Source organism: Cynoglossus semilaevis, chromosome 8 (assembly GCF_000523025.1).
Source record: "Cynoglossus semilaevis isolate Cse_v1.0 chromosome 8, Cse_v1.0, whole genome shotgun sequence".
NCBI lineage: Eukaryota > Metazoa > Chordata > Actinopteri > Pleuronectiformes > Cynoglossidae > Cynoglossus > Cynoglossus semilaevis.
In genome coordinates this window covers 15,229,725-15,244,570 of record NC_024314.1, presented here as the reverse complement: position 1 = coordinate 15,244,570, position 14,846 = coordinate 15,229,725, and the positions used below count along the sequence as shown (strand labels likewise).

The 14,846-nt window shown below is 45.0% G+C and overlaps 1 protein-coding gene across 1 annotated transcript in view; it reads right to left on the bottom strand.

Moving 5' to 3' along the window:
* The window catches only part of dnah9 (dynein, axonemal, heavy chain 9), a 51,821-nt gene that overhangs the window by 18,351 nt on the left and 18,624 nt on the right, over positions 1-14,846 (bottom strand). Inside the window, 20 exon segments of the mRNA XM_025057695.1 lie at positions 248-478; positions 700-879; positions 1,717-1,797; positions 3,722-3,955; positions 4,292-4,453; positions 5,358-5,500; positions 5,594-5,717; positions 5,842-6,004; positions 6,583-6,782; positions 7,544-7,705; positions 9,391-9,630; positions 10,132-10,234; positions 10,687-10,852; positions 10,976-11,183; positions 11,498-11,671; positions 11,776-11,950; positions 12,030-12,177; positions 12,488-12,596; positions 12,733-12,860; positions 13,097-13,307. Of these exon segments, the coding sequence (XP_024913463.1) occupies positions 248-478; positions 700-879; positions 1,717-1,797; positions 3,722-3,955; positions 4,292-4,453; positions 5,358-5,500; positions 5,594-5,717; positions 5,842-6,004; positions 6,583-6,782; positions 7,544-7,705; positions 9,391-9,630; positions 10,132-10,234; positions 10,687-10,852; positions 10,976-11,183; positions 11,498-11,671; positions 11,776-11,950; positions 12,030-12,177; positions 12,488-12,596; positions 12,733-12,860; positions 13,097-13,307 (3,342 nt within the window).

The window sequence follows — 14,846 nt, the reverse complement described above, 5'->3', positions numbered from 1 at the left end:
TCATACAAAATAATTCAAACTTATGAGTTCAACTCACAAAGACACTGTGCTGCTGCTGTTAGAGTCAGACTTAATTAAAAAAGAGATAATTAAAACATGTTGCTGCAGCTATGACTGCACAACACTGTCCTACACAATACAAAACTCTACAGAGAAAATCAGTGCTGCTGAGCCAAAATCACTGATTTTCTCTATGAACTTTGGTTTAATAAATGTTTGATTAAAAAAAAAATCCCCACAGTCTCACCTGCAGATATGGCTGGATGGCTTTGAGAGAAGCTTCTGGAATGTTCTCTTTATCAAAGTTGACCAGTGAATCCAGGAAAGCGTCCACCTTGGCCATCATCACTTTGGCTGCCTTCCAGCCACGGTCCTTGGGAACTTTTCCACCGGGAGCCATCAGAACCATGACAGCTGCTGTCACATTGGTCACAGCCGTCACTGGAGAACCAAAGGACTTCAGTTCCGTCAGGTTGTTCTTAAGGAGGGGAATACATAAGTAAGAAAAACGTATTTATTGAAAAAAAAACATCAATCTTCAATCTAACCGATCAGAAAATAAAAACTCATTTAAAATAATCCTGAGATTCTTGTATGTTTAACACTGCTCAAGGACAATCTGGAGTCAAAGGTTTCTTATTTTCATTACACTGAACCTGGGAAAGAAAGTGATGCTAACACAGCTGCTAACAGACCGACCTTGTTGAGTGTGTTCAGCGCTTCCTGAGCTGCGATCAGAGCAGGTTCAGCTTTGGCCAGATCTTCTTCACAGTCCTTCTGTTTAGCAGTGACAGTCACAGCGATGGCTGCCACCTTGTGTTCTTCTTCATCTGCCACAGCCTTCTCTTTGGAGACCTTCTCTGTCTCTACACCCACCACCTGTGGAAGTAGAGAAAACATTCAGAACAACTCTGGACCTCCACCATCTGCTGAGCTTATTTTTACAACCATCCATGTCTTCTCCTGCAGTTCTTCATCCAGCCACTCTGACTAGGATGTAGCCGTCTCTCTGCTCCTCTCAGTCTGCAGTCTTAGTTCAACGGCAGGATAAAAGTATGAAAAGAAACTAGATATCACAAAATCTGCACTGAAGTCTGTAAGAACAAAGAAATGTCTACAACACAAAACCATCAGAAGGTCACGACCCTAAACCTTCTACTCTGAGGCTGATCATCAACATCAGCAGCAGCAGGAATCCATGAGTGGATTATTCACAGGTGAAGGTTCTGATTCTCAAATATCTGCTGATGTGGAACTGTAAAGGTTTTTAAAGGTCATTTCCTGACTTTGAGCAGAGAAAGAGTAAACAGCTGACTGAGTAATATGCTGATTACTGCTAAATCAAAACATGTATTTATTAAAATCTTAGATTAGAATAACAATCCTCCAGAAATCCTCCAGATCAAAATACAGCAGGTGCAGCAAAAAAGAGAGACAGTCTGAATCAAGCCTGTAGCCAAGAATCAAAACATTAAGTCAGACACCGCCACAAGTTCACAAAATAGGTTAAAAAAACAAAACAAACTAATCTAACAGTTGTTTTAATTAAAAAAAGCTAGTGTCAAAAATAACGGTCTGTAAAAAGTGAGAGTAAAAACATTTTAGAAATGTCAGGTATGGACTATACATCTGTCCATGTACCACAGATGGCCCCAGAGCCAGACATTGAACACACCGACAGTAGAAGAGCTGTCTGTTGTTGTTGTTTTCTCTTGCCTGAATGAGTTTGTCTGCATCCTCGTTCTTCTGTGTGAGCTCCACCTCCTGAGCAGCCAGTTTGGCCTTCAGGTCATCCACCTGTCAGAGGGGAGAAGAAGGAGGAGGAGAGGAGGAGATGAAGATTAGACCGCCCAGGTAGAAAAAGTACCTTAGATTTTTATCACAAAATGAATGCGAACAGACCAAAAAAAACCTGGAGAGTAACGTCAGGCACAAACAGGTACAACAGAAACAAAAAGTACCAATCAGGGACTGAAGGAAACAAAGAGGAACAGTAACAGGAACAGAGTCTTCTCCCTCAGACTAAATCACTTTGTTTCACTGGGGAAATAAAAACAACAGCAGTGTTTTCAGACCTGAGTGTCGGCTAATTAACAGCAGCAAATCAGTGTGTGAGTGTGTGAGTAACCGGGTTCCGCAGGAACATTAGATGAGCCCAGAGTGGAACATCAACATGATGAACAGGCGGGGTTGGGGGTCGGGGGGGCAGTCCACAAAGACAGTGTCAATATTCTGAACTGCTCGCTCGTCTCCACTATTACCACTGCGGCTCTGACATCAGTGACACTTGGGCCCATGTGTCCTTGGACACTGCACCTGCAGGTGCTGTGTTCATGTCCGGTCCCAGGACGAAGGTTGGAACTCGTCTGTGTTCTAGGTTTAAGCTCACTTTCAGGGTAAGGGGTTCACATCCCACTGTGTCTCTGACCTGCCCACCCCCATCCATGGTTAATAAATGGGCAGTGGGCAGAGGCAGATCAACAACAATGAACCAACAACCTGCTGGGCTGCTGTTGTTTCTCTTCTCCGTTCACTGAATTCTCATATTAAAGAAACACAGGCAGGATTTTACTGCACTGACGTCAGCAGATGAGTGTGTGTGCGTGTGTGTGTGTGTGTGGGAGGCACTAGTGGCTTGATGTCAATATAAAGCAGGGCATGTCTATGTGTGTGTGTGTATTTGTGGAGAGAGAATGTCTAATTAATTCATACACACAGAGTCATACTGTGTGTTGGTTTTGAAATATTCATGTCTGTAACACACAAAAAAATGTGATGACATGGAGTGTACAGATGATAAAGGGAAAAGAATCAGTGGCAATAGCTGCGTATTGACTAAAGGTTAAAGGTCAACGACCTGTGTTTCTGCCCTGAATTGAACAATAACGTTTGTTTGTTGTCGGTCAAATAAACACAATGACAACAGAGAAATGAAAACAACATTTTGACAAAAATGACCAGTGTCTAATGACGCTTCCTGTGATGACGTGACTAAGGCGTTGAGATGTGTTGTGTAGAGTAACTGAATTTACTCGCTGAAATCCTGTCTATGGTTAACCTCAAGGACACAAACTGACCACAAGAGGCACTAGTGTCCCAGCAGCCCATGCATGTCTGTGAGCTAAAATCACTGATTTTCTCCATGGACTTTGGTCTGAGCTAAAATCACTGATTTTCTCTATGGACTTCAATTGCTTTGATTTGAATCTTTTGATGCTGCACTAAGACCTGACTTTTTTATTTTTTGTTTTCCTCTTCACCAGTTTTAAAAAGCTTAAAGCTATTTTTAATCTTACATCAGCTGCTGCTGTGTGAACTGTCGGTGTGAATTATGGGATGTAAACTTGGAGTCAAGGCTACAAAATCCAGTCTGATAATTACCTACAGAAAGACGACGTTCACTTTAATCTGTTAGGGCTTAAGCAGATTAAAGCAGTGTTGTTTTTAGGAGTTAGACATAATTTGTTTAAAAAAATATTCTTATAGACAGAGGATTTCCATGGACCCTCAAACTGATGAAGGGATGGCGGAGAGACCCCTCTGATGTGTATTTTTATAGACAGTGTTTCATACTAAACTGGGCCAGGAGCCATGTATTAAGCCACCTTATTGTTTTACTTTCACTACTGAGATATTCTAATAATAAACAAATGTTTAAACTGTATAGTCATGAATTGATGTGAAAGTACTGCCGGTAGGCTACCTGGTGGGGGTGTACTACCTGAGAGGAGGTGCTGTTGAGCTTCTGTAGACCGTTCTCCAGACGTTCACTCTTGGTGGTCAGGTCTTTGCTCTTTTGGCTCAGCAGGCTGCCGTACAGCTTGATCTGCTCCAAGAAGGACTTGGGTGTGGTGTAGTTGTAGCGCCTCTCATTGGACAGATACTCCCTGGACGTCTGGTTCACACTGGTGTGAACGTAGGCCATGAATTTACTCACAGACTCCTTCACTTCAGGCTGTGAGCAGGTAGATCAGAAAGAATGGGCAGTTGGAGAGTTTCCTCAACCTCAGAGTCTTAGTTCACATCAGTGATAAAGTGCTTTTCTTCTGCTGCTCTGTTCAATTATTTTATTGCTATTGTGGCTGACATTTTGAACACAGATTTTTTCCTTGGACTTTGGTCTGAGCTAAAATCACTGATTTTCTCTATGGACTTCTGTATAACAAGCATTTTAAAACAGTCACATACAAATGTGCCACTGAGTCACTCTGAAGATACACTGATTTTTAAAAATATTTTCAGTAAGTTTTACTTAAACTGTGTGTTTTTTTTAAGTATTAATATTACTCACTTCAATATTCTCCACCTCCTGCAGGAACCTGTAGCTGACAGACTCCAGCGCCTCCTGTGGCCATTCGTGGAACCAGTCAATGGCCGTGCAGTTCACCACTGCAGGAAACTTCCTGCTGCGAACCCTGAGTTTGTTTCCAACAGGAGAGAAACACAGCGCCACCTGGAGACACACAGTGTCATAGAGATGTCAGCTAAGTCAGCTGTGACTAATGAAGTAGACATTTGAAGAGCGAGCAGTCAGACTGCATGAATGTTTAAAGTCTGACTGTTTACCCAGCAGCCAAACACAGACTAATAAATTAAACAACGACGTGAGATGTAAAAAAGCAGAAGTGAAGAAAGGCAATAATTAACTTTTTATCAGACTGAGAACTGCTTAACGTCAGCAACAAGGCCACTGAGCAATAAGCAAAAACAGCTAAAGTTCAGATGTTAAAGTACTCTTCAGGACTTTTAGATATTATCTGCCTCTGAGAAAACGTTTAACGACAGATGGTCTCCCCTAAAAACTCATTTATTTCATGAACGTCCCCAGTTTTCCGAAAATTGGTTATTTTCTTTGCTCGGAGCGACTGCAGTGGAACGTGTCAGGAAAATTACAGCAGAATCTGTTCTGTGTGGAACCTCGTTCTCTATCCTTTTGTTAATTTCAGAGACACAGATCTGAACAGATCCGTGCTGCTCCGTCCGTCTGCTTCATTCCTCCTGCAGGACCGGGGAAGATGGAGCTGCTGGAGGTAGAGGTGAGTTCAGAGTGTAATGACGACAAGATAAACCTCTTCTCCTCTCCCATGGGAAGGAACAGCAAAATGATGTGAGACTGAACTGCAGCAGGTTTGATTCTGCCAACAAGATAATGTGAGAAAAAAAAGCATCTCCCAAACATGCACTTCCTGGTCAGAGTGATGTCATCGCCTCAGTTTAAAGTTTTTCTTTCGCACCAAAAAATGGTCGCAAGATATGTGACGATTACTAACAGCCGTGGTAGACATTTAAAAATAGATGCCTTTACATTAGTGTCTACACACACACACGCAGACACACACACTGTTTGTCCAGCTCACCTTGAGTTGTCGTCGAACTCTGTCGATGAAGAACTTCCAGCAGTTCTCCCTGGTGTCCACCAGTCCTGAAGATCGAACCTCTGGTCTCACGCTGCCAATGACGTTCTCCACCTCGTCATCTTGGAACAGTTCTGGAATTTCTCCTGGAAACATCATAACCATGCTCCTGGTCTCATTTACTGTCACTGAGTCAGAACTTCAGCCACAGCCAATGGTGAACAAGATCCAACTTTTACCTGACGCCAGTAAATCATTGACCAGAACCAGAAACTTCTCATCTGACACCTGCGCGTCAGTCATGAGGAACACGGTACCAATGTTCTTCACTCCAGCTTTGATGTAGAGCGAGGCCAGGTCACTCTGATGGAGGGAGGAGACAGAGATGATGAGAGAGAAGACACTGATGCTGTTCACGTGCTAGAGCCTGAGCAGCTGGAGAACATCCGTGTGAAGAACATCAGCAGCTGTGTGGTGGTCTCCACACCTTCAGGTCACTCAGGCTGTAACCTTTCCTGAGAGTGATCTGGAACACCTCCAGGTTGGAGATGAAGGCAGCCAGACGAGTCAGACTCTGTTTCCCACTTCCACCCACTCCCACCAGCAGAGCATTCCCACGAGGAGACTCCAGGATCCGGTTTATCCTGCAGCTAATGTTGGTGTGCAGAGGTCAGACGGAGAGAAGAAGAAGAAGAAGAAAAAGGCCAGAGGTCAGACGGGGAGAAGAAGAAGAAGAAGAAAAAGGAGGAAGAGGAGGAGAACCAGAGTCAGGAGTCAACTGAAGACAAAGAAGAAGTTATTTTTTCAAGTTCCACTGGGTTCTTGTTGTCTTATAATGTTTTACTTCTAGTTCCTCAGAGGTTTCACTGAGTGTCTAGTCATGTCTAGTTAATAGACCTTAGATTTTTCCACGCAGTATGTAGACAAAACATTTCCTTTGTAAAATTTAAAATCAAAAGCTGATATTTTATTTAATAATAATGAATAAAATAATTCCCCCTGGTATTAATAATAAATGCATGTAGGCTCATGACCTCATACATGACCAAACACGCTGCATTCATAACAAAAGCTTGTTGCGTTTTTTTTTTTTTTTCCCCCTGGAAAGTGGGGGGAACTGGTTGGATACAGACGTGGGTGTGCATCCAAAAAAGTTTGGGAACCGCTGGTCCAGGGTGATAGAACCACTTGACCAAACTCTCAGTAGAACCTGTTCTGGTCTACTCACATGTGAGACATGGCGTCTTCAAACAGAACCAGGTTCAATGTGGCGTTGACCTCGTTGTAGTTGTCAAGAGCCTCCAGCAGGGTTTTCCTCAAGCTGCTCCAGGATTCAGCACTCATGTACTTGGTCTCACCAAGTCCTTGGGCAAAGTGACAGTAGATGTTGAGGTCCTTGGTTTGGTCCAGAACAGAGTCCTCCAGGTCCTGAGGCAGTGACATGGACACCGGAGTCAGAATAAAGACCAGCTGGACTGGGACACAAGGAGGACATCGGCTGTGCAAATATATCATCTGAAGACTGAATGCCTCAGAGACCTGAACTAGAGCCCAGAGACCTGAGCTGAGACCAGCTGGTTTTCCTGCTCCTCTTGCTCACATCAGTAAGTCAGGGTACAGCACAGATACTGTATATCCATCTATTCTGAGTAACTCGGGGTCAGACCAGGTTTTTGGCTTCAGTCACAGCTAATGGCTAATTTATCCTGTGTTTGTCCTTTAGCATCAGTGTGTCCATTAGTAAGGCGAGGTCAGGAGCCCACAGGTTTGTTAGCTGTGTTTCTGTTTTAATGACCTGAGCCAGGAATTGTCCAGACCTCAGACCTCAGGCCTCAGGCCTCAGGCCTCTGCTGCTGATTTATATTATGATGGTTATCAGGATTATTGGAGTTGTAAATGCAGAAAGAAACAAAACTGAAACATAAACAAACTGTAAACTCACACCCATTGTCATACAATGTCAGACTGTGTGTGTGTGTGTGTGTGTGTGTGTACTTGTACTTGGAAGGTGATTATTTTGTCTGAGGCTCAGTTGTGTCAAGAGTTTTAAAGAAAAACGAAATTGTAAAAATAAGAATTCGGAACTGAACCATAGAAAAACCGAGACCCTGAGAGTCCAGACCCTGACTGTCCTTTCAGACCCTGAGCGTCCATGTCCAACTTACTGTTGGAGTTTTTGAATGTCTCACCTCGTTGAATTTTTTCACAGTGTCCACCTGAAGTTGGTCAAAGAGCTGAAAGTCCTGCTCGTCCAGCAGTTTGTCTCTGTAGACTCTGTTGGACTCGTGAAGGTAGATCTTCAGCAGGTCCACCGATGTTTTCAGACACTCACTGGTGCAGAACAAGATGCCCTGAAGAAAGAATCAAGGTCAAACAAAGAGAGTAAAGGTCAAAGTCTCATCAGCAGAATTCATCAGAGTCTGATCTTCATGTCGGAGCTCAGATCATGAAACCAGAACCTGAATGTTTGAAATAAACAAAGTTGTTGTGTCTTCTCGAAGGAGAAAACTGAGGAGCAATAACTTCTCCCTCCTCCTCTGCCTCCCCCTGTCTCTCCTCCTGCACCTCCTCCAGCTGTGCTGTCTAAGGAGTGTTGTTGTTGTTGTTGTGTCTCAGAGGAGTCCCGTTCACACAGTTGTGTCTCAGTGTCAGACTCCACTGTTTCTCTGCTGAGAAGCTGACACATGTTTTCAGACACAAACACGAACAACAGCCTGAAAACAGAGAAATGATGCTGCAGCCTAACACTCTGCCCCCCCTCCTCCTCCTCGTCCTCCTCTCATCTTCTCCCTGTCTCTGCCTCAGCCTCACTGACTTCATCTACTCTGACATGTTGTCGACAGGTCTGCAGACCTGCCTGCAGATCGGAGCGGCCGAGAGTCAAGAGCCGGATCTCTGACAACGTTCCCGTCTGGAAACTTTATGCAATTCTCAAAATGAAAGCTGTTTTCTGGACCCCCTCACTTCTCCTCTTTGGTCTTCTTCAACCACAGACATCTGCTGCTCTGTCACATCAACACACACACTTTTGTAGAGAGACCGTTTTATGAACTACAACATTTAGCCAATGACAGCAATTAGCAAAAAGAACACAGTTCCCAGCATCAACAACGTTAAAAAAAGATCCATTTGAATCTTTTTCTTTACAACAAGAACTGAAGTTTCTTCTGTGTCAAACTCCCAGTCACCGTCTGAGCTCCTCTTCCTTCAGCCTCATTAAAAATAATTATATTTATAAGATAGAGTTACCTTCGGCTGCTGCTGCCAAGTGAACAGTTCCATTAAAAGTTCTCCCTAATGACTTCAGCCGTGGAGAGTCATCAGAGAAAGAAGAGGAAAAAAAACTCAGGGACATTTTTGAGAGCGGCTGTTTCTAAATCAAAGAGAGCCTTTTGTCCTGTGATGATAAAAACACAGAGGAGGAGATGTGAGAACAGTCAGACTGCTCTCAGTCTTTTCACCTCCTCCTTCTCCTCACTCTTCATGAGAAGAGACATTTTTCAACAGTCTCTCCAGAAAGGAGATTCTGCATCATCCACTTTGACCTTACATACTCGAATCACAGTGTGAACCCAGACCCAGACATTCAAATGTTTCTTCAGAGAAGGAGTTTTACACATTTTTAGACGAGTTTCTGGCCCACTTCAGGACCAGACACATTTTGGTAGTGTTTGACTTTAGATTTAACCTGAGTTTTCAGGACATGGGTTACCAACCTATAATCAGTACAAACTCCTCAGAGTCAGGTGGGAGCTGCAGCCAATCACAGCAGGCAAGGGTGGAGTAAGGGAGGGGTAACACCCTAGACAGTTTGGTTAATCGTGCTATACTAACTCATGTGGTTGAAACATGCTGAGCTGAAACAAGGACCACAGGACAAATGATGTGGCCCAGTAACTGTAGTGAACTACAGGAAGTGGGCCAGGTGATAAAGGTCTCCATTGGTTGGTTCTTTGGTTAGCTGCACCACAGATGTGTTGTGTCTTTGTGCTAATTCTACGGCTCTAATAACAAATAAATGTGCCTCTGTACTCACCTGAAAGATGTTGGAGAGGTCCCTCAGGTTGAAGATGTAGTGGAACTTGACGGCCGTGGGCAGGAAGGTGGAGGAGACGCGCTGGTGCACGGCCAGAGCTAGGTGGACAAGAGAGGAGCAGCTCCTCTGTAGAGCCGAGCTGAAACCTTCTCCTCTCAGGTGCTGAGACAGGATGGAGGAGTAGATGGTGCTCAGAGCTTCAGCTCCAGGGAAGGAGAGAGCGAAGACGGTGAAGTGACGCTGCAGAGGGAGGAAGAGGAGGTTTTTTGATTTTTAAAATAATGCTTTATTAACAGGAGGTGCAAAAGCTGACAAATTAATTTAGGGCCTGTGCAAAATGTAGTTCGCTGCCAGTCTCCTGGAGGAGAAGAAGATTTGATTTGTTAAAACAACAGTTTGTCCACAGTTGGTGTAAAACACAGCAAGTGAGTGGAGGAGCTGTGGAAGAGGAAGAAGAGGAAAACTGTATTAATGAGTGGAAGAGCTGTGGAAGAGGAAGAAGAGGAAGAAGAGGAAAACTGTATTATTCCTGTGAGGGTGGAGGAGAGTGAGTGCTCTTTGATTCTCCTCCTCTCAGTTGAACCATGGTCCAGTACTATTTGGTGATTTGTTCTCATGACCTCAGGTTACCGTAAAGTGAACAGTGTGTGTACCATCGGTTCCATCTTTCTGCAGATGCAGAGAGGTAATAACCATGGACATATTTAGAAGAGAGGAACACAGTATTCTGCGTGTGTGTACCTGCAGTCGAGGATTGATAGTGAAGCTTCCAGCCGTGGGGTTCATGCAGGACACGTACTGGACGTTGTGTATTTCTTTCAGAAGCAGTTTATTACGATCGTACCTGAGAGAGAAAACACACACACACACACACACACACACACACCGCTGCTCCAGTATCTGCTTCTCTTTCTGCGGCTCATCTTTCCTCCTAACTCCAAGTCTAAAACCTGTCCAGGCTGTCAGTACTGGACTGATCCTGCCCAGAACTCTACTCAGAACCATATGAAGTACTCTGTGATAATCTGTACTCATATGAAGTAATCTGTAATCATCTGTACTCATATGAAGTACTCTGTGATCATCTGTACTCATATGAAGTACTCTGTGATCATCTGTACTCATATGAAGTACTCTGTGATCATCTGTACTCATATGAAGTACTCTGTGATCATCTGTACTCATATGTCTGTACTCATATGAAGTACACTCTGTGATCATCTGTACTCATATGAAGTACTCTGTGATCATCTGTACTCATATGAAGTACTCTGTGATCAGCAGCTGACGTCTCACCAGTGGTTGTAGTCCATGTGCTGACGTAAGAGTGTGTGCGGCTGCACGGTGCCGTACGCGTCCACCTCAGGCATGTTCATGTCGTCGATGAAGTAGACCAGTCTCCTGCTGCCTGGAGGACCATAGTTCCGTCCAGCCTTCTTCTCCAGAGGTTTCTCCAAAACAGCTGCAGGAGAAGAGGGGAAGGAATAAGAACTCAGGCAGAACTAATGGTACACCCCCAGAGAAAATGATTAATGTTTTGTAAGGAGTCCACAGCGCCACCTATATCCTACAGAACCAAACCCACCCTGCAGCATGGCGGAGCTGGTGTAGTAGTTGAAGGGAACATTCTGGACCATGTATTTCTCAGCGTCCAGTGATCCCAGTTTGTCTCCCACCAGAACTGACTTCCCCGTGCCGGCGTTCCCGACCAACATGACTGGGCGGCGGTTCTCCAGGAGTCGGTCCATGAAGTACCGGACCCTGATGGTCTCTCTGGTGTGAACCAGACAAGCCTGTGGAGGTGAAAGAGGACGAGCGATGAAGATGATCATGTTCATTCCTCTCACAATCAATTAGAGGAATTAATCATTTAACTGAATGGAACAAAGAAGTGAAGTATTACTGCATTGTATTTGTTACTAATGACTAATGACTACCTACATTCACAGACAACTCTTATCACAATAAACCACTGGTCTATAAAGATGTCACTGAAGTCCAACCCACTCTTCAGTCCACAGTCTGGTCCAGTCTCTGGTCCTCACTTTTTAAATTAAATTGTAGAAAAACCATTGGATGACAGAAGCACACAGGTGAGTGTCTGTACCTGCAGTGGACAATCTGGGTCCATGACAAAGTCTGGAACCATCCTGGACCAAGGTTCAAACCTCCTGGTTTCAGGGTCGATGTAGAAATCAAAGACTGTTCCCTGAGCAGGAAACTTGACTGATTTGAACTCTGACTGCCACCATTTACTGAAGTCCACTCTGTAGTCCACCAGCTGACACACAGGTACACGCACACACAGATTCACACAGATGAACAAAAACCAGTCAGAAACAGATGAAACCCTCTGTGGACGTCGACTGTAAAGACGTCCAGTACCTGGTCGTTTAACAAGGCTCCTCCAAAGGCCCAAACTGCAGCAAACACAAAGTAGAGTTCATAAAGTTCTTTAGGACAGTCTGGGGGCGTGGCCTCTGGAGTCAGCAGACACTCCAGCAGGAAACAAAGAGCCTGGACCAGACTCTGATCCGGGATCGGAATGATCTTCTTAAACCTGGAGCGGACATGAGAGAGGGCCCAGATGTGTTACGTACAGACGGAGCAGGTCTGGGTCACGGGACACAAGTCCTCACCTGGACCTGACGGCTTCCAGACAGGGAGGGATGTACTTGTCAAAGAGCAGCGTCAGGTTGGTCTTCTCTGATTGGACCTCTCTCGTCTCGATCCAGCTGAACACTGGTGGGCTCCAGCCCAGGTCAGCTGGATTTATGTAGAGGATTCCTGGGGTGAACACAGCGACCACTGGATGAAAGTTCAATACACCTTGGTTCTTTAAGTCAGAGGTCATGAACTTTAAATACCACGAACCCTTCACAAAATGAGTGCTGTTTATTTAACTCGTATCTTGAAGCCCCACTGTATTATTAACTGATAATCAATGAGAAATAAATAATGTGATTTATTTTTTCTTTTCAGCCTGGTACCACATGACCCACATTCCACTGCTCATTAGCCAGGACATTGTTTTGCTCAGAGCAGATTCCGTTCAGAGAACATCTGAAGATCTGGCAGCATCCTGAGGAGCAGGTACCTGCTCTGGAGACGGTAGCAGGAGTGGCTGTTTGAAGGTGACTGATCTCAAACACCAGCCTCATGGTCGGGTTCAGAGGGATTCTCTCGTTACTGGCTAGAGTCAGAACCTATTCAACGACAACAAGAACACGTACGGAGAGTCAGCGGAGTTGGATAGAACACGGATGTTCTAGAGACACAGAAGTACAGCCTCGGCTTCTTCAAGACTCGTGAACGTGAGCAGAAGCCAGGTTCTAGTCGCACCTTGTTGTCATCCATGACAGTGTTGAGGGACTCGATCCACATGGGGTCAATGTCTCCATCCAGAACGATCCACTTTGGTCCACTGTGAGTGACGTTGGCCAATTCCCTCATGATGTGGGAGAACAGTCCTGCAGAATCGGAACCAGAACCAGACTCATCTCAAAACCAGGACTAATCTCACATCTAAATCTAAGTCTCTCTTTGCACCTGTTTTGGAAACTTTTTATGTGTGTATCAACAAATGTGGTTCTACTGTTGGACTGGTTCTTCAGACCATTTTAAACTGTCTGGATAAGTTCTCTATGAAGTGTTCTAACGTTCCTGCAGTATTCCCAGCCCTCTTCCAGATCGTCCCTGAACTCACCATCTCTCCACTCCCTGGTGGCTGGGTTGATGATTCCAAAGAGCTCGTCGTTGGTCACAGCCTTTGGGTTCAGGTCGGCCCATACTGGTTTACGCTTCATGATCTGGTAAGTTCTCTGCAGGGAGCGCATCACCTGACTCTTCCCAGTGCCGGCGTTCCCAATGACAAAAACAGAATGTCGCACAGCCAGCAGCTCCTCCAGCTGGACAACCTGTGGAACCAGTAGGGGGAGACAGTGGTTGATATCAGAGATATAGAGCAGCAGGTGGAGTCAGGGTTAGATGTTCACAACATGTTCAGATGAACTGGTGGACTGTCTTTCTCTCAGTGTGGATCTTCTAAAAAGAACCAGTCTGCTGTAGTGTTTGTGCTGGTGTGGACTCTGGTGATGGCTCTGGTGTCATCAGTATTCAGCAGCAGTAGCTTGGTCCAGCGTGACCTGCTGCAGAACCAGGAGCTGGTTGTTTCCTGAGGTCTGTGCTGGTGTGGACTCTGAGGTTCTGGTGTCATTAGTATTCAGCAGCAGTAGCTTGGTCCAGCGTGACCTGCTGCAGAACCAGGAGCTGGTTGTTTCCTGAGGTCTGTGCTGGTGTGGACTCTGAGGTTCTGGTGTCATTAGTATTCAGCAGCAGTAGCTTGGTCCAGCGTGACCTGCTGCAGAACCAGGAGCTGGTTGTTTCCTGAGGTCTGTGCTGGTGTGGACTCTGAGGTTCTGGTTTCATTAGTATTCAGCAGCAGTAGCTTGGTCCAGCGTGACCTGCTGCAGAACCAGGAGCTGGTTGTTTCCTGAGGTCTGTGCTGGTGTGGACTCTGAGGTTCTGGTGTCATTAGTATTCGCCAGCAGCTCTTCCAGCAGCAGCAGCAGCAGCAGCAGCGACAGCAGCAGCAACAGACAGCAGCGGCCCAGTCCAGCGTGTCTCAGTGTCTCTGCTGAAGCTGCTACAGAATATAATGAGCTGCAGAGCCAGAGGGAGCTGAGCTCCGTGCTGCACTGCAGAGCAGCAGTTTAGTAAACCGTGCACAGATGAACTCTGGAAGGACATCAGCTGACCGCCGACAACAGTTCAGTTCCACACCTGCACACACTGTGTCAACTGATAATAGTTCACTTTCACTTCCCGTGGCTCATGTTAGACACTGAGAGGTAAAACCTAAAATAAAGGCACCTGTTTGTTTAATTGTGGTGCAGTTTTAAAACCCTTTTCTAAGTCTGTAAGAATTCCTTTAGTGTAACTGCTGGTCCACTGCTGCCTCCTGTGGTCAGTTTGTGTCACAACAAAGGATTCAGAAAAAACATATTTACACTTAGTGATGGAGGCAGCAGTGGATCAACAGCTGCTGAACCACTGACTTCCTCTAAAAGGTCTGGTTCTGAGACAATGTGGACCAAACCATTAACCACTTTGTTTGCTTTGGCAAATAGTTGACATTTGATGTTTGGTGAATTAAGTGTATTTATGATATTTCTCAGATCTTGTCATCATTAACTGACGTCCACTCTCCTATCAGTCAGTTATTTATGAACCGACTTCTCTGTATGTTAAATTGTCACTCTTTTAATAAGGTTTTTTTCACTGTTTCCTCTCCATTGTCACGTCGTCCTCGTCACTCAGACTATTAGACTATTAGCCTGAGAACTGAGTCCAACTGCAGAATGAGAGCTGAAATAAATGAGTCCAAAACTGTAGTGTGACCACAGTGGAACCAAATCATTAGTTCTGCACTAAACCAATGTGTTTGGCTGTTGAAC